This window comes from Trichosurus vulpecula, chromosome 9 (assembly GCF_011100635.1).
Source record: "Trichosurus vulpecula isolate mTriVul1 chromosome 9, mTriVul1.pri, whole genome shotgun sequence".
Lineage (NCBI taxonomy): Eukaryota > Metazoa > Chordata > Mammalia > Diprotodontia > Phalangeridae > Trichosurus > Trichosurus vulpecula.
Window position 1 is genome coordinate 56,272,350 of NC_050581.1, and position 22,704 is coordinate 56,295,053.

Genomic DNA, 22,704 nt, shown 5'->3' on the forward strand with positions numbered 1-22,704 from the left:
AGGGGAGCCACCTAGCTACCATTTAATAAATCAACAATTAACAAACCTTTATTAAATACCTACTGTATGACAGGCACTGCTGTAAGCACTAAAGATACAAAGACAAAAAAATATTTGATGAAATGAGGAAGAAGTCTTTCTGGGAAGCCTGACCTAGGAAAAGGCTGTCTCTTATGGCATTAAACAGAACCACTTTCTCAAAAAGAGTCTTCTTGAGAACAGTATCTCCTCCTCTATCTCAGAAATCTTTGGAATCAGTCAAATGGGCAATGTTTGTGTTCTCAAGACAGTCAGCAAACTCTGCCAGAACCAAAATGAGTATGACTTCTCTAGGATTGTCAGGGCTTTTGATGTCATCCAAAGGAGTGAGGGAAAGGGATTAGTAATAGTGTATTATCTGAGTATCCGGACACCTATGATTTCAGATCAATAACCTGACCGCTGGATTCTCCAACATGTATCAAACATATTGTATTATAGCTTCATTCAACCTTATGGTCTTCATAGGAAAATACAGAAATGACTGCATAAAAATCTGCTCTCACTGAGTTACAATAAACAAGTGGAACCCGATGGCCAAAGTTGACAAACTCCCAGGCACATATTTAATCAGGGCACCCTAGACCTAGAAGTAACTCCTGGAGTTGGGAGTAAAACTTATAGTACCACAAGTGCAATTTCCTCCACCCTCCCTTCCTACTTCTTAGAATCCTTAGCTTATGTCAAGGACTAGTTCAAAAGCCTATTCTAGAGCCTTTCTGGATGTTCCCAGGAGTCAGTGTCCATTTACTCTATCTCTAAATTATTCTACATTTACATAATGTGTCCTCAGTAGGATATAAATTGCTTGAGAGCAGGCATTGTTTTGTTTTGTTTTTTGTCTTTGTATCTCTGGCACCTAACATAAGACCATGCACACAGTAGGCACTTAATCATACGATCATAGATTTAAGGTTTTAAGGGACCTTAGAGACCATCAAACCCCAGTGCCTCATTTCACAAATAAGGAAAATCAGGTAGAGGAGTTAAGCGACTTACCTAGCGTCACACAGCTAGTAAGCATCTAAAGCAACGTTTGAACCCAGGACTTCCTTACTACAAGTCCCATGCCCTATCCACTGCAGCATGGTGCCTTTCAATATACCATGTTTGTTATTGGATACAGGTGCCCAGATCCTGAGAGAAGGGAGAATCTTACAGCTGTGCCTGGGTGGAGGGGGGAGTAGGGAGGGAAGAGAGTGGGAAGGGGAAAGGGTGAGCTCACAGGGTCATGACAAAGACTGAGACCCAGAATGCATAGCTCTGAAGGCCCAAAGAAGGAGGCTTTGAGACTGATGCACAGTGAGGAAGTGGAGCATGAAGAGGTGGTAGTCTGAGCCAGGTAGAGAAAAAAACAACATGGACACTTGGGGAATTTCCTAAAGGGCATTTGAAAAGAATCTTAAAGAAAGTGTTTCCTTGGAAAAAGGTATTAGGAGCAGGGGGAGGCATGAGCTGTGGTATTAATATTGAGCATATCCTAAGCACTAACCACTCCTTGGACCGTCCCCTCCCTGGGTGCAGCCACATTAACAGGATGGAACACCTGAGGTAATACTACATATAAACAGTCATTTATCAAAAGCGACAGCTTAATGGATTTCTCCGGCCACCAGCTCCCTGCCCACTATCTCAGAACTTTGTCAAACTCAGAATCATGATTCATTTGCTTAATGACTTCAGGGGCAGGAATGAACATTAGCTGGGAAGGGAGTGGCTACTCCAGCCTGAACAGCCAACATGCCCGAGAGAGGAAGGAATATAATAAATAAGGTTGCCTATCCCAGGCTACTAGGTTCCCCCTGTTGCCCCCCCCCAAACACACACACACACCGACTCACCAGTGGTAACCAACTTCTGGGAATGAGTGCCACTGAAATTTAGGAGAATAGCCCAGAGGGGAGCTACGTAGCTACTGTTTAATAAATCAACAATGAACAAACATTTATTATGTACCTGCTCCATGGCAGGCACTCTGCTAGGCACCAGAAATTCTTGATGAAATGAGTGACAAACCTAACAATGGGCAGCTCAGGGCTTTCTGACTAACCTCACCTATGGGCATGCTGTCTCTTACAGCCTTAAAGGAACCTACTTTCTCAAAAAGAACCAATCTTCTTGAGAACAGTCTCTTCCTCTCCCCTCCTTTCCTCCAGGGGTTCTATGGTTCCCTGAAGGAAAGAGGAAGACTCAGGTCTACTCCCCAAGAGAGGTTGAGAGGAATCCTACGGGAACCACCTAAGAACCTGGAGACTTTTTAGCTCCTGAGACTGCAGCTTGGAGGCAATCAATGACTCAAACATTAATTAATGAATCAAACATTTATTAAGTTCCTACTGTGTGCTGGGGACTGTGCTAGGTGCTTAGAAGTATAAAAACAAAAACAAAACAGTCCTTGCCTTCTGAGAACTTGCCTTCTATGGAAGAAGACAATAGCTACATGTTATCTCTGAGTTCTACAGGCGAATTCCATTTACTAAAAAGAAATTTATTAATGACTTATGTCGAAAGCAATGGACTAAGGGAAAAGGATAGAGTATGGATCAACTAGGTGGCACAGTGGATAGAGCACTGGCCCTGGAGTCAAGAGGACCTGAGTTCAAAGTTGACCTCTGACACTTACTAGTTGTATGACCCTGGGCAAGTCACTTACCCCTGATTGCCTCAAAACAGAAAAGGATACAATGTATTAGGATACAAAAATGAGAACAGACTGGACAGGCAAAGGAAAGGCTGAAAGGGGAGGGAGGAGAGAAGAGCTAAGGGGAGAAAAAGATCCCTACGCTCAAGGAACATTCATGTACTGCAGTTAAGAGATAAACCAAGAAGACCTGAGTTTGAATCTTGTCCCAGACACTTCCTAGTTATATGACTCTGAGTAAGTCACTTAACCTTGCCAAGTTTTAGTTTCCTTCTCTGTAAAATGGGGACAATGATAGCACCTATTTCACATGGTTGTTGCAAGACTCCAATGAGGTAATATATCAAGTGTTCTACAAACATTAAGGTACTGTTTATAAATGCTGTTTATTATTATTATTGTTAGTTCTTCTACTAGGAGATACAGTAGATATGCAGTTAACTTTAACAAGATAGAAGAAAAAGCTAACTACTGCTGGGGACAGCAGAAAAGGCTTCCTTCCCATACTAAGTGGAGCCTTGAAGTTAGCTAAGGATTCTATCAGAGAGAGGGGAAAAGAACCTGTTCCAGGCATAGGAACCTTTGTCTGTGCAAAGACGTGAAGGAGAGAAATGCCATGACAAGGTCAAGAACAGGTAGTACACCAGTTTGACTAGAACACAGAGTATGTAAAGGGGTGCTTTTTTTCCCCCATGCTCTTTCAGGAGAGGGGAGGGTGGAATACAGTGTATCTTCCTAGCTCTTACCAGCTATTCTGTCTCTGGCTACCTGCCTATAGGGCTCCTACACATAGCCTGAGGACAGAATAAACTGACTGGCAAAATCTTAACTCCTTCAAAAAGGTTAAAGGATTCCAGAAATATGAGCAATGTCTAGTCCTATGACCCGTTGCAGAGATCGAGGTTTTCCTTCAAGAAACCTGCTGTGTCTAAGGGCAAGGGAGAGTTCCCTGTAGCCTGGGTATTCCCTTTGTTACCACTTCCCTGCCAAGCAAAAAGACAGAAAGAAGATAAAGCCTGCTATGAACAAAAGAGGGGTTGTGTCTTAAAGGGACAGGCTGAGTTTTCTCCCTGCTCTGAGAGAGTCTAATGGAAGGCTTATGCAAAGATACATGGGGGGAGAGGAAATAAACTGGAGGAAACTGCGTGGAGTAGGACCTGAGTACAAGTTTCAGAGCATTTGGCAGTTAACAGTGAGCAGCAATGCAACAGGAATCACAGAGAAGAAAAGAGATGATACTATTACTGTTTTCCAACACAAGTTCAGAGGCTAGGGTCAATCAATCAATCAGTAAGTATTTATTAAGCACCTACTATGTGCCAGGCACTGTGCTGAGCCCTGGGAATACAAATACTGAGGCTTGGTTCAATGGGCCAGACTACACGATAGATAGCTGAAATGGATTGCAATTGTTGGTTGTGACCATCCCTTTGGGAAGCAGGAAGGGTTCTACTCCCATTCCCTACTTCCCCTGACAGGTAGGTTAGGTAGTGAATTGGATAGAGCACTCGGCCTGGAGTGATGAAGACCTGAGTTCAAATGTGACCTCAGATATTTCCTAGCTGTGTGACTCTGGGCAAGTCACTTAACCCTGTTTGCCTCAGTTTCCTCATCTTTAAAATGAGCTGGAGAAGGAAATGGTAAACCACTCCAGTACATCCGCCAAGAAAATCCCAAATGGGGTCATGAGGACTCGGAAACAACTGAAACGACTGAACAGCAACAAATTTAATTAAGAACCTAATTCTTCCAAAGAGCTATTCCTACCAAGTGGAGAAAAGATTTTAGGAACAAGGATTTCAGGTCAAAAGGAGACATTGGACCCTCTAGTCCAATTCCCCTCATTTGAAAAATAAGGAAACTGAGGCACAGAGAGATTCAATGAGTTGCCCGAGGTCATAGAAGTATCAGATGACAGATCTGGAATTTGAATCAATATCTTCTGACTCCAAATTTGGTGCTTTTTTCCCCCTGGGAATGAGGCCTGCAGTTTGGCAATGGGTGGAATCAAAGCCAGAGAAAAGCCAAGAGCTAAAAGAGGTATCCCTGTTTTCACTGAATCTCTAAGGAGTTTCCAAAAATAAAATCAAGGTGTGGAAGTACGATCGAAGTAGTGCTGGATTTGAAGTCTTGAGTTCTAATGCTAAGTCTTCTACTTGCTCTGTGTGTGACCTTGGCAAGTTACTTCCCCTCATCTGCAAAATGAAAGCGTTGGACCAGGTAACCCCTGGTCCAACACCTACTGTAGAATTCTAATTTAATGTGGTCTAATATCTATGCTTTCAACTGAGAAGACATCACATTTTTAGCTTAGTTTTTAGTCTGTTTGTCCCTGGTGAAGTGTCCACTTACAGAGAAAGGGGAATAACTCCCCACTCAGCTTTCTCTTCCCCGGGTGCACTGCCTTGCCTCTAATTTTAGTTCCTAGTTAATTTTCCTGAAACATTGGTCTTTTTGGGTCTTCACCTTTTAATTGATGGTCATTAATAACGTAAGATACACTGAACTAGAAAGAGAAAGTTGTAGAGGCTTAACTTGACTTTCAGAGTTTCCAACTACTTCCAAAATTGAATCTATAAATTATTCTATCTTGGCAAATACAGTCTCTTCCCTAGGCAACGTGAACTGTTGGCAGAAGCTTAAAAGGAGGCATTCATTTTCTTCACTCTTTGCATCTGTGGCTTAGATGTGCAAAAATATAGTTCAGCATTTTTGCTCTAACTAAGATATGTTCTTTTCTTTTCAAGCAGAAGATGAGGCCAATCAATCAAGCATTCTATCAATATGGTTTTTGCCTCATGTACATTTCAATAGCAGTGCTGATTATGGGCATCACAGAAAACAGAAAATGTCACTAATAGAGTGCTAAGTCAAGGATTGTCGTAACAAATAGCCCATTACAAATGACTGTTCTTTCTTCTGTCTTAAAGGCAGAGATGCCACAGCACAGCCAGCTTAAGAGCCTTCCCTAGAGTCCCAAAGAAGGTATATAAGTAAAATGAAAGAGGTGAACCACTGTGCAACTCTTATAATGCCTATGTTTCCTTTCTCTACAATGAATACTGAGCAGAAATCCAAATAATAATGGAGGAGTAGAAGAAGATGCTTTGGGGTTGGTATTAGGATTTCAGAGAGGGCAGCAAAGAATGGTGCCTGAATTATTCTGCATCCCCTTTACTCTGCCAGGGTAGACACCTGGAGACCAATTCATCACAGCATAATGTAAAGAGCATCGAACTGTAAGGCAAAAGACCTGGTTTCCAGTTCCTAGATCCACTCACTAATTATGTAACCTTGGGAAGATCATTTCACCTCTATGTGCCTTACATTCCTCATCTGTAAAGTAAGGGGTTTGGATATCTCTAAATTGAGAGTGGGAGAACAGAGTATCTACCATTCCTTCTGGCTCTAACATCTCTGATTCTTATGTGGAAAAGCCAGCTAGGTTGCACAGTAGATAGCTCCCTAGGCCTGGAGAAGGAAGACTCGAGTTCATATTTTGCCTCAAACACTAGCTATGTGACCCTGGAAAACTCACTTGGCTTCTGTCTGCTTCAGTTTCCGTAACTTTAAAATGGGATTAATAATAGCACCTAACTCACAAGGCTGCTGTGAGGATCAAATAGATAATATCTGTAAGGTCAATAAGCATTTATTAAGGACCTATGTGCTAGGCACTGTGTTTGTGTGTATATGTATTTATTTAGTACATGCATGCATATAAATGCATATTTAATTATCTGTGACTATACTGAACTCCACTCTCCAAACAGAAGTTCCTTGACATCAGAAACTGTCTCACATTTGTATTTGTAAGTCCAGTGCCAGGCACACAGAAAGTGCTTAATAAATGCTTGCTGACTGATTGATTAATGTGGAAAGAGCAAGGGATAAATAATAAATATGCCTCATGCTCCACTGGTATCCATAAAATATCAAGAAAACTAGATATAGTCAATATGACCCACAGGATGGAGAAATAGACATTTTCTCCAGCCATCACAAACTCTCAAAATTCTCTCAAATAAGAATTATGTGTAAGAGGTAAAGTAATTGTAGCTGACTACACTGACCAAGACACCAAGAATTTGAACAAAGTAACAACCTGATGAAAAAAAGTAGAGAAAGCTCATCCATAATCTCTAACATGCTCACTCAGCACCCCTTTCCTCACAAGTCCCCGAACTTGGGCAGGATAGCACAACCCAACTCGCTGGCATGTGCTCTGGCATCCACTTAGCAGTTCTCTTGTTGCTACTGAAATCTCTGCCAGAATACCCCAGAGTTGCCTGTATCCCACCATTCTTTGGCAACAAGCAACAAAGCTCAACCTTGGCCATCTCATTGTGCAAAGAAGGAAAGGTATAGGAAAGTGTAAGCATGCTCTGCCTGGCTCTAGAGTATGCTGCACCAGTGGTTAGCCAGAGAAATAAAGAACAGAGGGAACTTGGGAAAGGCACCAAAGTGCGAGGGGAGCTGCACCATCCTGGAAGGAAAGTAGAATGGTATCCAGTTGGAGCCAGTCCTGTCCCCCAAAATATCACTTGGGTCAAAGACTGAGGTTGATGGAAATTGAATTCCTCAGCACAAGAGGAGGCTGAGATACCTTTGAAATTCAGCTCTCATAGGATTTTCCATCAAAGCAGAAAGAGTCAGAAAATGAATGATAGGGGTATAAGAGCAAAACAAAATACCCCTCAATTTACCAAATATCTCAGGAGAAAGAAAACTCAGTTAAAAGCTTTAAGAACAAGCATATAAATCAACAGGAAAGATACTTAAACAGAAGTGAAGATGGCCACAATACATCTAAATTGGTCCACACATCTATAAATAAATATTCCATGATAAAGGAAATACCAATGCCAGATGAGGCAGAGAACCTTATGGATTCCCAAGGCATCATGGAATGACTGTAGAATGTCCCCAAATGGTTCAAAAGAGAGATAAGAATCATGAAAGAAGAATTCATGACCCATGAAGTAGAAATAATTGGTGGAAGAGAAAAAAACTTGAATCCAAGGTGGCATCTTCAAAGAAACAAAAGAGAAAAAAGAGATTGGGAATATAAATATACAGAAATAAAGGAAGAAGAGAACCAAAAAAAACAATAATGGTCAAAGAACACACAATCTGAATACAAGCAAAATATATTAATCTCAAAGACAGGATATATAGAGACAACTTAAGGATCACAGGTCTCCCAGAAGAACATGAAAAATCAAAAAACCTGAACAACATAATGCAAGAAATAAAACAAAGGAAAACTGTCCAGCACTTCTGAATATAGCAAAATACTAACTGAAATCCACAAATCAACTCCAGGGAAAAAAACTTACGGAATCCACTCTAAGACGTATATTGATTAAATTTAACAATTCTAATGACAAACAATAAATTCAGCAAGCAACAAGGAAAACGACCCTCAAAATTATAAGAAAATTAAATAATACAAAAGTATTCTATACCTCCTAGAAACTGCAGAAGGGAATGAAATAATCTATTTTTAAAAGCAAAGGGGCTCAAAATGAAACCCAAAGTGATATTCCTTGCAAACGTGAGCCTAACAATGACAAAAAGATCAAAATTCAATAAAAAGAGGCATGTGAAGCATTCCCACAAAAACAAAAAGCCATGAGCAAGTTATTCAATTTGCAGGCATGAGAGAACAGAAACGCAAGAAAGGTAAATAAAGCTACTAAGAAAACAAGTAACAAAGCAAATTGCCCCATTTATAGAGACTATTAAAAAGGAAAGAAACTAGAAAGGGAAAAATGCCTACAAAAACAACAAAATAACAGAAGGAGCATTAAGAGATTTCTTTCTACACATACGTAAGGAAATAAAGATGAAAGAAAAGTTGAATAGGAGAAGTGATGGGAGAGAAACAGGCCTGAAACATCGTTAACTAAACCCCACAACAACAACACCCCACCGTGGGTGAATCAATGGTTTTTTGGGGGTTTATTGGGGTTTTTTGAAACTAAACTGCAGAAGGGGGGAGGTATAAAAGGGGAAAGGAGAGGTAGGAAATAGACAAGAATAGGTGATATACCCTAATTAAGTCAATGGTAAACAATAAAGAGAAAATAACTTATGTAGACTCTCCAGAAGAAGAGGGGCTACAGGAAAATGGGGGAAGTGATGAAGGAAAGAATTGTAGCATGGGAAAAGAAAATGAGTAATCTCAAATTAATGACGTTAAGTATCCTACCGAAGACCACTATCATGGTAGGAGTGGGGAGACATATATTCTGTAATGGGATATGGAGGACCTGGAAATTGGCATAATCTGAAGGCATTTGGTACTCCAAGAGAACCCTACTTCAAAAAGAGTGTTGTAAATCCATGACCAGCATCCTACCTCAGGAGAGGGGGAATCAGCGCTCCTGGGGACAACCAGCATCCAGAAGAATGGGAAGCCATGGAGTCACTAAGGAGATTTAATGGCAAATGAAAAAGATAGAGAGCATTGGTAGGGCAGAGGGTAGAAATAGACCGCATGATTGGGGATACAGAAGATTTTCCATCAGAGAGCAATTCTTCTCTCTGCCCTATCTCCTGCAGGTATTGATATTTCTAAATGTGAGGCACTGAGAGAGACAGAGAGAGAGAAGGGGGCAAGATCTACAAAGCATTAATATACAAATTGTTTAGAAGAGGGAACTCAAAATAGAAACTTTAATTCCATGATAAAGACAGAAACTATAGCAGAAGTAAGTAGAAACGCCATGAATCAAATAATAATAATTTAGAACAGTCAGAAAATGAAGAGCATTAATGAAAAGAACAGAGTAAAGAAATGTGTTTTAGAAAATACAAAGAAAAGGGGAAAAACTCGCAAACAAAAGAAATTGAAGGGAAAGAAAGGAAAGAGAATTTAATTAACAAATTAACTGAGAGGAGGGAAGAGGGGAAGAATTAGATAACTAGATAAAGGAAGGAAGAAAAAAGAAATTAATAATTAGCCTCCAAACTAAGGAAATGGGTGTCAAATGGGATGGGGGAGACAACTTGAAGGTGAGGGAAACTGAGCCTGTGGGAGTATTTGCCTTAAAGTAGATAAAGCAGAAATAAGTGAAGAGACAAAATACTGTCTTTAAAGAAGAAAAAGATGAATGAAATAATCCTAATTCAGAAACTAGATAAAGATATATTGGGTGTAATCTCTGTGTAGGATTTATAGGAGGATGTGGTTCAGAGTTACCCAGGAAGTGAGGACATGGGTGGGTTGCAATCTGCACTGTTGGATGGAAGAAGTAGTCATATTGATGAGAATGCTGACCACAGAATTTCCAAGTAGCAAGAGATCTCAGGGGCAGCCATCTAGTCTAACCCATTGCTGAAAAAGAAATTCCATTACAACAAACACGAAAAAGGTGCATCCAGCTTGACTTCAAGACTTTCTTTGATGAGGAATCTGCTACATCCAGAGGCAACCCATGCCACTAGGGAATAACTCCAATTATTATAGTTTTCTCTTACATCAAGCCTACGTCTGCATCTCTAAGACTTCTACTCTCATTACGCCTAGTTTTGACCTTCAGAGCCAAAAAGAATAAATTTAATCTTTCTTCCACATGTCAGCCTTTCAAATATCTGAAGACATCTATTTGTGTCCCTCTTAAATCTCTTAATCTCCAGATTAAATATACCCAGTTCTTTCCTTCACCATCCTGTTTGCCCTTCTCTGAACGCTTCCTATTTACTGATGCCTTTCCCGAAATATGGTACATAGAATTGTACATAGTATTCCAGATATATTCTGACCAGGGCATAGAAGAGCGAGGCAAAATGCCTCCTTTTTCCTGAATGCTATGCCTTTCAATACAGCATAAGCCCTCCTTCACTCAAATCCAATTCATTTGCAAGTCAGAACATCACCTTCCTGATGTCATGGTCCTCTTTGAGAACAAAGGACAACCAACAGATGGCATTTGCTTTCTTACCCTTTCTCTCTCATGCTGATTTTGTCGTCAATTTAAAGCCGAGATTCTTTTCAGATAAACAGAAGTTCATTTTGGTGGTCACATGCCTCCCCCATCTAAAACCTATGAACTTCTAGTCTCTCTTCCTAAGAGTAAAGAAAAGGCTTAGAACCTAGGAGTCTCTGTTGCTTCAGGGGATCTGGAAACCAGCTGAGGGCTAATTCAATAATAAGGCAGGGTTAAATAGACTGCATACAGAAGAGTTATTCATCAGTAGATCAGTGAGAAAACAAAACAGACTCTTTCTATCCAGTTATCAATAACTCCTCCAATTCTTTTCTAAGGAGAGAAAAGAAAAATAATAAATATGCATAAGAGAATTTTGAAATCTATTAAGAACATTTTAAACACAGTTTTAAACACAATAACAGGGTCAGCATGCCATCTCTAGAGAATGGTTTCTCCATTTGGAACTTTTTTTCCTTTCAGTTAATAGTAACGCATTTAGGCAATTTTCTTTTTTAAAGACTCATTATGATGCATAATGACCTTTTAAAATTTTTTTCTATAGTCTTCCACTGTAAGATCAAGACAACAGGAAACTCAATACTGCGCTGTGGTACGCTGAGCATTTATAGAATAAAAACTTCAAAAAGAAAAAATACAGAATTATAACCAGAAAACGCAGTGATTGAGGTGAGAGAGCAATGATGAAGATGCAATTGTCTAGCAGCATTTTCTAATGAGAAATTTACTGGCATGTGGGGAATAAAGTTTGTATGAATTGATAAAGTAAGTGGTGAGGTTAGGAGTACTTGGACAGTTCCTCCTCTCCCCTCCAAAAACATCTACCACCTCCCTCACCCACCTGCCACAATACCTAAAATTTTATGATTAATTTGATTTAGGGCTGATCTAGCAAGTATCTCCAGGTCATTAAAACCATTGATCCAATTATTTCACTAATTATTTTCACCAATCAAGTATTTATTAGTACCCACTTACCTGAGTGACTTTAGGCACATTACTTATCCTCTCTGAACCTCAGTTTCTTCATCTATAAAATGAGAGAGCTCGACCATCTGGCCTCTAAAGTCTTTTCTAGCTCTTAATTTATGATCCTACGATCCTTGTCTATGCTAGGTGCTATTCAAGATGCTAAGGATGCAAGGATAAAACATGAAAATACTTCTGCCCTCAAGGAGCTTCTATTCTAAGGGGAAAACAACATGTATACCTAATAAGGAGATAAAAAGTATATGCAAAGTAAATCCAAGGTAAGTTGGTATTCAGGCAGCATTAGGAACTGGAGGCACGAGGAAAGGTTTCATGTGGGAAGTGGGCACTGGAACTAGGCTATGAAGGAGGTTATGATTCTAAGAGGAAAGATGAGGACATGCCAGGTATAGAGGAAAGCCAGTGCCAAGGCATAGGGATGAGACAGAGGTGGGGAACCTGCAGCCTCATGGCCCCATGTGTCCTTCTAGGTCCTTGGTTATAGGCTTTTGACTGAGTCCAATTCTTACAGAACAAATCCTGTTAAGGGGATTCAGTCAAAGGGCCACACTTGAGCACCTGGAGGGCCATATGTGGCCTCAAGGCAACAGGTTCCCCACCCCTGGGATGGGAGATAGAATATCATTCAGTAGAGATCATAAGAAGGTCAGTTTGATAGGAGCATAAAGTACATGAAAGGGAGCAATGCCCAATAATAATAATGTATGGAAAAGCCGGCCAGAACCTGTCTGTAAAGGACCTTAAATGTCCTAAGACAGCAAAGAAAACAGTGAACTGGCAATCAGAAGACCTGAATTCTCTCCATGCTAGCATCAACTAGCAGCACATCCTGAAACAAAGCACTTAAACTCCCTGAATTTAAGTTTCCTCATTGTTAAGATGAGGGTAGATGGACAGATCCCTTTCATTATATGACATCTAGATGGAAATTGAGGGACGAGCATATTTATTGGGATGGAGAGGGATAACTTTGGAACAGGGATCAATGGTCATCCAGGGATGACAGGCCTGAAGGGAACATTATAGTGGGCAGAGTGCCAGGTACATGGGTTAGGCAAAGATGGCAATAAAAATGATGGGAAGGCAGGAGTAGTAGGAGAGTACTTAAGATAAATATTGCACTGCATTTGGAATCAGAGAGGCAGGATGAGTGAAAAGAGGGCTAGATCTGGAGTCAGATGAACTGGGTTTGAATCTTGATCCTGCTGCTTACTACTACCTGTGTGACCTGAGAGTCATTTACAAATTTGAAGTACAGTTCAGAAGCTTTCATTATCAGAAGCTATGGTAAGGATTATCAGTTGGTTAAAGGTTGTCCTCTATCAGCTAATTTCCTACAAATATATGTATATGTGATGTATGTAAATACATATGTATCAGTATACATATATACACATGCATACATATACATGCACACATATACATACTTTTTTACAGTCTTTTACTAAAATGGAGGCTCCTTTAAAGATGTAACCATTCATAACAGGAGAGAAAAGATACAGGGTCCCTCTCTCTTTACTTCCACATTGAGATCGCAACTACATTGGGGAGCTGTTTCTTCCCATGCTTCACTTGCTCCCACGTGCCCCATGACCCAGAGACATTGGCCTCCTAGCTGTTCCTCGAACAAGAAACTCTATCCTGCTCTCTGAATTTTACTAGCTGTCCCCAGTGTCTCCTCTCTTTCCCTCCTCATCTCTGCTTCTTATTTTCCTGGATTTCTTCAAGTCCCACCTAAAGTCCTACTTTCTGCAATGCTTTTTTGCCTGAAGTAGACCAAACCTAGGCTAAAATGCTGAATGAGAATATACCAAATCTCATGTTTAAAATATCTCAGGAATTTGAAGCAATAGCAGAGAAGCAGCTGGGGACAGTGAGCCCTTACAGATGAACCTGTGTGTGACCCATAGATTCCTGTACATAATCCCAAAACATGCCTTCTCTTTGGATTAGTCCAACTTTACCATCTCTTCATCTTAATGAAACATTTGAGAAGAATCTATCTAATAAGGTCTTGGAGAGAATCACATTTCATTCTTAAATTATGGTTGATATGGTTGATTTGGCTTCTCCACCCAAGAAATTTTGGCTCCCAAATCCCATGTAACATTGGTTCAATTCTAGTGCTATGAAATAACATCCTTATGCTTTTTAGAGATTTTGCCAAAACCGTCTTTAAAGAAACTGCACTTACCTTCTGGAATAGACATGTAACACAGCTTAATTTATGCTTTGCAGTCTTGGGAAAAGGAGGAGAATATGGTATTTGTAGCATTATGAATATAAGGCAGGATTCACCTGATTTACATAATCATAGTAATAATAATAGCAAGCATTCATATAAGCACTTTAAGGTTTGCATGGCACTTTACTAATATTATCTCATTTGATACAACAACCTGAGAAGGTAAGGTGCCATTATTATCTCCATTTTACAGATGAGGAAACTGAGGCTGACAGAGACAGAGTGACTTGCTCTGAGTCACACAGCTAATAAGTATCTAAGGTGAGATTTGAACTCAAGTCTTTTTTGACTGTAGGTACAGCAACCTATCTACTGTACCACTTAGCTGTCCATAGGTTGTGTTGTCTCATATGTTATTGTCCAATTCAAGTTTCTAACACGTTTTATTATTTTTAACTGCCATACTACTAGATAATTTTACTTGCATAATTTCTAATAAATTGGATTGACCTTGTTTAATTGCTTTTTAAAGCCTAGTTTAATTGTCAGAGTTTGGGGTTTTGTTTATTAATGTTTAGAGATATTAAAAAGTAAGCTGAAGTAGTTCGCTTGGTTTTTCCCCTCTTTCAGGGGATTCAGGGTGACACGTTGATCTCATTAATAGCTCCCCCTCATTTGGATGTATGTTTCATGAGGATAGGAATCATATGACCTTTGCAGGTCCCTTGAGATCCCTTTCAGTTCTAATATTCTAGGGTTCTTTGAATTTTAAGTACCATATCAGATCCATAATAAAAGAGATTTGGGGACAGAAGATGCTGCTGTCCAGTGTTTCTCAAATCAACATGTAGTCAACAGCCAACTCTATCTACCTATGAGGTCAGCCCTGGAAAGAAGGACCCAATTTTTTTAAATTGTGATATCTTTTGTTTTCACATCCCCTTCATTTTCTTTTTTTTTTTATTTGTCTGGGATTTTTATTTCTTTAAAATAATTCATACAAATGGTTACAGTCACAAACATGATTTTAACCAAAAATATTGCTAGCCTACCACATTACCAGGAAGGAATCAACGTAGGCGATGAAATGCTGCTACCCTTCAGCAGTCTAGTGCCTTTTTGCAAACCACCAATAATATATACTTTAACTGGTGACCAAAAGCACAATGCTCATTTATACAAAACCTCTGTCTTCCTCAAAATCTTTTTGCAATGTTATCTTCATTTGGAAAGAAGGGAAATTCATGCCCAAATCAGAAGAAATGGTTTTTCTTTTGTTTACTAAATTAGTCTAAAAAATAAGACAAGCAGGTAGAAAAAACAATGCACTGTGTGGCGTAGAAAGAAAAATGGGAAAAATTCATTGTCCTGAGAAGTTTGCCAACTGCCTCATCTTGGGGCATGTTTTAACATATAAAAAAAAATCATCTCAAAATTGGTTTTTTGAATGCCTCCTTTTTGCTTTCTTTTTTGTTGACAGCTAAGCAAACAAATCCTTTTTAATGTTCTAAAAACTGTACACAGACAAGTACATTCATGATATAATTAACTACTAACTTCTCTTGCTTAACAAAGAACCCATAGGACACAGAAACAGTGAATCAGTCCACTGGACGGGGGACAAACTACAATTTATATGGAGGAAAAAAAGTTTTCCAAATCTTCTTTTCACCTCCCACACCTTTTGCCTTTTATATCTGTATATTGGACCAGTTTCTAAAACAATTATGGTCTCCTGTAAGTTCATGGTTTTGCTCTATTCAAAAATCCAGATTTTTTTCCACATCATCTTCAAAGTTGAAAGCTCCAATGTTGGGAATGCTATTTTCTTAGGCTACAATTGGTCACTTGGGTTTGACGGTTTGGCCAGGGGAAGGAGCATGGGGAGGATGGGCCACAGTGGGGAGCCCATGGGATAAGGACATGGCGCTGGGGACTATTCCTTCTACTGCTGCAGGGATGCCAGCTGGAGCCACGCTCACCACGCCTGGAGGGTACCTGCTATATGCAGCACCATTAAGCTCTGGATGAACTACTGCTGGGTCCATACTTGCCCAATGTGTAGCTGCAGTCAAATGATCTTTATTAACACAATTTTTCAGGCTGTCTGGAACACGACCTGTGATGGCTCTCCGGATCTCCCGTGCTGCCTCTTCTCGCACCTCAATGGACGCCTGCTCACTGTACCATGCTGCATGGGGAGTGCAGATCAGATTTGGTGCGTCCTTTAGGGGACCCTGGCTAAAGCTGAATGGTTCTGACTCATGTACATCTAAGGCTGCCCCTCGTATCCTTCCTTCCTTCAGGGCCTGTGCCAGTGCTTTTTCGTCTACCAACCCACCTCGTGCTGTGTTCACCAGGAAAGCCCCTTGTCTCATCTGCTTAATGGTGAAGTCATTAATCAGATGATGATTGTGTTCATTCAAGCTGCAGTGGAGGGTCACACAGTCACTGTGAAAGAGGAGGTCCTGTAAAGCGCTCACCCTCTGGAGCCCCAGAGCACGTTCAATGCCATCAGACAGGTATGGGTCATAGAAAATGACATTGAAGCCAAAGGCTTTGGCACGCAGTGCAACCGCCTGTCCAACACGACCTAATCCAATAATGCCCAAGGTCTCCCCTCGAATCCTGGCAGCTCCAGAAGCAACTTCCCGGATCTGTTCCACACTTTGGACTCTTGTGCCTTCTCCCAACGCCTGATGGAGCCAGGTAGTTCGTCTATATAGGTTCAGGATGTGGCACATAGTAGAATCCGCAGTCTCTTCTACTGATGCAGCTGGCACATTGCATACCGCAATTCCTAAATCCCCAGCAGACTTGATGTCGATGTTATCAAAACCACGGCCAATTCGGACAATTATTCGAAGAGCTTTGAATTTCTCCAGATCTTCTCGTGTTAAAGTGATAGTGTGATACATCAAGGCACCCACTGCTTCATTTAGTACCTTTTCATGAATTTCTTGTGTGGACTGTGCATCACAAAATGCCACTGTAGCTACATCTTTCAGAATGGGCATTTCTACTGTACAATCTCGGCCATCCAGTAATGCTACCAATGGACGTGGGTGCATGGGCCCATTCATGATTGGAGGTCGAATGCCTGACATTTCTTAATATGAGCTCGAGTTCCAGGATCATGAATTCGATTTTTCAACGCTTTATAGTCTTCAGAATTCCCAGGGAGAATAGCGTCCTGTCACTGGATCCTTACTTCCATGTCTTTAAATTTTCTTGAACCAAAGCTTTTAAACTTCTTATCCACTGCAACCACTGAAGCCTGGATCGTGTTCAAATTTTTACGAGAGGCAAGCCCTTGTTGAGCAAATGCGAACTTCCCATTGAAAGGCAGGTCCGGGGGCGCGGAGGGAGAAGTTGGGGGAGTGAGGCTCCCGCTGGTCCGCAGATGGCAGCAGCCGCACCGCTTCTCCCCACATCCCCTTCATTTTCAAACACATCCCTGTATTGGTAATTAAGAAGGGCTTTTAGCACTTATTCAATCAAGTGCCCTTGAAGAGTTTGGCCTTTGTTTCCTTGATTAAATTAGGAGTCCTTGATGACCTCCTTGCCTCAAGTGAAAGCCTAGTTTACATGGGTTTGAGTGACAGGTTTGTGACATCAGAGGCTTTTAGACCATGTGGGTTTAAGTCGCATTTTTGTGATGCTTTTAGGTCACATGGGTGAGTCGCATGTGTTACTCCCCTTTGACCCTGAACAAGATATGTAAACCAAGAGGTTAGTATTCTCCCTTGGGGTTCTCACTCTTGGAGGTGTGTTGATGTGGAGACTCTGGGCAGCTGTAGTTAAGAGCTTTCCATCTTATAAACCCAGATGTTGGGACTTTATTAAATCCTGGTAATTATGCATCAAGATTTGAATCAGACAAGGTCTGTTGATGTTTGTAATTTGTTTGTATTTGCTCTGAAGTTCAGGGTGCTGGATTTTTCCCCTGAACTAAGTGAATGATATTTGTACGTTTGATTAAATTGAGATTGTTAACCCCTTAATGTTACTTTCCTTAGTAAAGCAGATCAAAGAGCCTGTGCTGGCAGCATTCTTGTTGTTGGTCTTGTGTTGGTCTTTCACCCCCACAACAGCTGCTAGCCAAATTGCTGCAACAATCCCTCTCCCCTTTCCTATTCAGTGAGTTAGCCTTTGTGACAAAGAACTTAAAGGAGAGAAAAAACAAAGCAGTTCAGAAAAACAACCAACACATGGATCAAGTATGATAGTATATGAGATGTTCCATACCCATAGCCCACCAGCTCTGCAAAGTAGAGAAGGAGGTACGTTTTCTCATTTTTTCTGTGGAGCTAGATTTAACCATTATAATTACAATGTTGGATTTGTGTTGTTGCTGTTCGTCTTTCCATTCAATGTAATCATTATACACATTGTTTTACTGGTTCTGCTTACTTTTTGCTCTGCCTCAATTCACCCAAGTCTCCCTATGTTCTTCGTATTCATTGTTTCTTATTCAATAGGACCCAACTCTTAAATTTGAAAACAATCCTCTCATTTATTTGCAAAGCACTATCCTTATAACAACATAGTAGGATGGGCAATATTTTTAATCCCCAGTTTATACATTAGGGAACTGAATCCTTGAGAAGCAAAGAGTCCTTCTTCCATGGTCACGTAGCTCATGTCTAAGACAATAATCAAACCCAGATCTCCTGACACTAAGGCCAGGATGCCTTCCCTTAAATTACATTGTCTTTCAGGGTAAACTTCAGTGTTCCAGGGAAGGGAAGAGGCAAAGATCGAAGAATGGGAACTAATACTAAAAGCTCCTCCTGGTGACATGGCAGCAGGACCAGTATTGGACAAAATCAAAAGGTTGGAAAGTTTATTTTGATGATCCTCCCCTCATCCTTTCCACAACCATCATACCAGGAACCCAGTATTTCATGCTATACCTAGCTACTCAGGGTCTTCCACCCTGGCATCCCAACCAAGACTAGATTTATACTGCTTTCCTAGCACTACCCCATGTCTCTGTTCTCCCTGTCCTTCTACATCCCAGTCAAATTTTACTAACTTCAGTTAAATAAACCAATCCCTACTATACATGGTAATTCTTCTCTTAAAAATTGTTATAAACAGCACCTGCAAAAGGAAAGAGCCAGGGAAGAGGGGCTAAAATTAAAGAAGCAAAGATCAAGGGGAAGGGGAAACTTCCTGATCCAGTTAGGGGAAATGACTAGAATACATTGCCAGGAAAAGTTTGTAATAGCAATAACAGTAATAATATCTAGCATTTGTATAGTGCTTTAAGATTTGCAAAGTGCTCTACTTGTGTCATTTCATTTGATCCTCTCAATAACCCAGGGGTGGGGAGAGGTACTATTATTTTACAAATGAGGAAATAGAGGCTGAGAGATATTAAGTGATATGCTGAGGGGTCACATAGGTAGTAAATGTCTGAATCAGGATTCAAATTTAGGTCTTCCTGACTCTCAGTGCAACACTCTATCCACTGTACCACACAAATGCCTCATGTTTATAGTATAGGTTTTATAATTTTTTCAAATGCTTTCACAGTCAGCTCCTTTAATTCCCACAAGAATCTTTTGAATTATGTACCATAAGTATTACTATTTCCCATTTACATACAAGGAAACTAAAGTTCAGAGATCATCAAATCATAAGTCATATATGAGATGTTGGAAAGAATTGACAGGGAATATGATATGTACAGAAATAAATGTGATAAAAGATAGAATGTGAGGGAGGCAAAAGAGAAGTCTAGATAAAGTACTACAAGAAAATCTGAGGCAGAAGAGATCATATTCAGCTGAGGTGAGGAAAGAGTGGGAATCAGCTAAAGTTTCATCAAATTAGTACCTAAACTAGTCTTTTAATTAAGAGATGTATTTCATTAAGCAGAGGTGAGGAGGGAGAACATTTCAGGCATAGGGATGACCAACACAAAGGCACAGAGTTAAAAGATGGAGTCTAGTGTTCAGAAAAAGTAGGCTGATATGGCTGGGGTAGAGAGAACGTTGAAGGGAGTAATGTCTAAGAAAGCTAGAAAGATAGCAAATGACCAATGACCAGCAGCTGACCACAGACTGGGGAATGGCTAGACAAACTCTGGTGCATAAATATAATAGAATATTATAATAATTAAAGAAATAACAAAAATTATGCGTAATACAGAGAAGCAAGATAACACTTACATGAACTGATCCAGAGTTAAGTAAGCAGAGTCAAGAAAACAATATACTCAATGGCAACAATGTAAATTGAAAGAACAGCTATGACAAAAAAAATAGAAAGTGAAATTTACAAGGAATAAGTATAAACTCAAGGAAGGATTATGAGAATACATCTTACCCCATTCCTTTGCAGAAGTGGTTGTGGAGGTCCATGTGTATGAAACACTATGCATGCACACACATATATGTGTATATGTATATCCATACATATACACATATACATGTATACATACATATATGTATGGTTTTTTTCAGATTTTCTTTACTGATTGATTGGGTTTAGTGATTCTTTTTTCTCTTATTCTTTTTTCTCTGTTTTCTTTAAAAAATATTCTTTGTTATATGAGGTGGCTTCAGGTAAGGCAAAAAGGTAGAAGGGATAATTTAAGCAATGTGAAAAGATCAATAAAATTTCTTTTTAAACATTAAAAATAAAGTCATTGAATTGGAGAGAGGGAAGAAGGGAAGAAGAGAGAGGCAAAGAAAGGGAGAAAAAGAGGAGGGAGGCAGAATAGGAAGAGAGGAAGGGAGGCAAAGAAGGAGGAGAGAATAAGAGAGGAGAGGAAGGGAAGAAGATAGGGACAAAGCACAGGAGAGAGAGAAGGAACAAAGAGAAAGAGACAGAAGAGGGAGAGAGAGAGAGATCACTAGGAGCTTTGAACTCAAGTGTCTTGCCCAAGGTCGGTCACACAGATAACAAGTGGCACTACTGAAATTCAAATCTAGGTCTTCTGAAGACCAATCTAGCACTCTTTGCTCTGAACTATTAGGTTGGAGTCAGATTGTGGATAGTCTTAAAAAGCACACTAATTTTTTTAAAATTATTATTCCTTGAGCATAAGGGAGCCACTGAAGATTTTTGAGCAGAAAGGTTATGTGATCAGAACTGAGCCTTAACAAAATGAATCAGGTAATGGTGAGAATGATAAAAAATGGAAAGGAGAAGAGGCTAGAAGTTGGCAGACCATTGAAAAGACTCCACTCTGTTGGAGGAAAGGGAAATAAAAGTTGAATTAGTTTTATAGTTCTATGAATATAATAAAGAGATTGTAGTAAAGAATGTAGGAGGGAACAGATTAAAAGAATTTGGGGAGACAGAATCTTCAGGACTCAAAATCTGATTGGATAGACAGAATGAGGAAGAGAGAAGCATTAAAATCATCATCACCATCATCATTATAGCTTTCATTTATATGGTGTTTTAAGGCTGACAAAGTATTTTACAAATGTTATCTCTGATCCTCACAACAACCCTGGAAAGTAGATGCTATTATCATCCCCATTATATAGATGAAGAAATTGAGGCAGAGAGTAGTTAAGTGACCTGTCCAAGGTCATTCAACTTGTAAGAGTATGAGACTGGATGTTAAATCAGGTCTTCTTGACTCCAGGCCCAGAACACTATCCACTCTGCCACCTAGCTGCCCCTCACTGATATAGGGAAAGAAACAAGAATACATCCAAACTACTCCAAGTAACCAAGGTTTTCAGCCTGCGTAAGTCAGATGGTGCCATCCACAGAAACAAGAAAGCTAGTTGAATATTATGTAGTTAAAATTATCAAGCCTGGCCATGAATAAGAGATAAAATGTACATCTCTCCCTTCTTTGTTTAAAGGTAGGGGGCTATGGGGGTAGGACATTGTTTAAACTGTCAGACTCAGTTGATGTGTTGGTTAATCTGACTGAACTGCTTTTTTCTTCTTTCATTTTCATTCTTTTTTAAGGGATATGGCTTACTAGGAAGGGAAGGGGGTAGGTCTATTTGGAAATGATGGTGACACAAATACAAAAGATATCAATACTTTTTAAAAAGAAATAGAGATGTTGGAAGGAGAAGGGGAAAATAATGAGTTGAGTTTTGGAAATGTTGAAAATGGAAAAATCTCTTTCAGGAGAGAAGGGCAGGGTCAGGGAAGGTTTCATAAAGGATATTTCACCTCAGCTGGGCCTTAAAGGATTTTAATGGGAGTTCATGTGGAACTACCATCTACCAAGGGATAGATAAGTGGAGCTGTCCAGCAGGCAGTTGGAAATGGACTGGAGCTCAGGAGAGACACCAGGGCTAGAGAGAGAGATGGTCCTTATTTCTTAACAGGAAACTCAGCCACAGCATGCTGGATTTGGAGTCAAAGGATCTGGGTTCAAATCTCAGGTCTGCCATTACCTTGGCCCTAACTTCTCTGGGCCTGTGTTTGTTCACTTGTCTACTGAGGAGTTTGGACTAAATGGTCCTCTCAATTCTCCCCCTACGTCAGTCTCTATATCTATGATCCTATGATATCTGTATCTACTGCAACTCCTAAGACAGAGCTTGGCTCATAGAAAGCACTCAATAAATGCCAGATGAATTTAGTGAAAGCATCTGTGGCTGGAACATTTTGAAGCTCTCCTTTTGTTCCTACGTGTACATTTATGTCTTATTAGATGCTTTTCCTTAAGAGTGTAGCTCTGATCCTGAAACAAAAGGATTTGAGGAGTGCCAGCACACTGTGCTTAAGGGTGGAGGGGGAAACATCTTTATAGAAAAAGATTCTTCCATTTTACCCATCCTCTTAGAGGATTCATTCAATGTGGAAGGGCAGTTTTCTCTTATGGTCCATAGATTTGCAATGCAAGATGATGGAAAGGGTTCTGAACTTGGCATCATTAGACCTGGACTCAGTTTACAACTCTG

General features: G+C 40.1%; 1 protein-coding gene across 1 annotated transcript; it reads right to left on the reverse strand.

Annotated features, from left to right (window-relative positions):
• Positions 1 to 15,654: 15,654 nt before the first annotated feature.
• On the reverse strand, positions 15,655 to 17,203 carry LOC118832110 (C-terminal-binding protein 1-like). Its single transcript, XM_036739545.1, has one exon. It carries the CDS (start codon positions 16,915 to 16,917, stop codon positions 15,655 to 15,657), a length of 1,263 nt encoding a protein of 420 aa, XP_036595440.1. The 5' UTR covers positions 16,918 to 17,203.
• Positions 17,204 to 22,704: the final 5,501 nt, after the last annotated feature.

Excerpts from the sequence above, each read along its gene's own strand:
- LOC118832110 (XM_036739545.1), bottom strand. The coding sequence starts at position 16,917 with ATGTCAGGCATTCGACCTCCAATCATGAATGGGCCCATGCACCCACGT.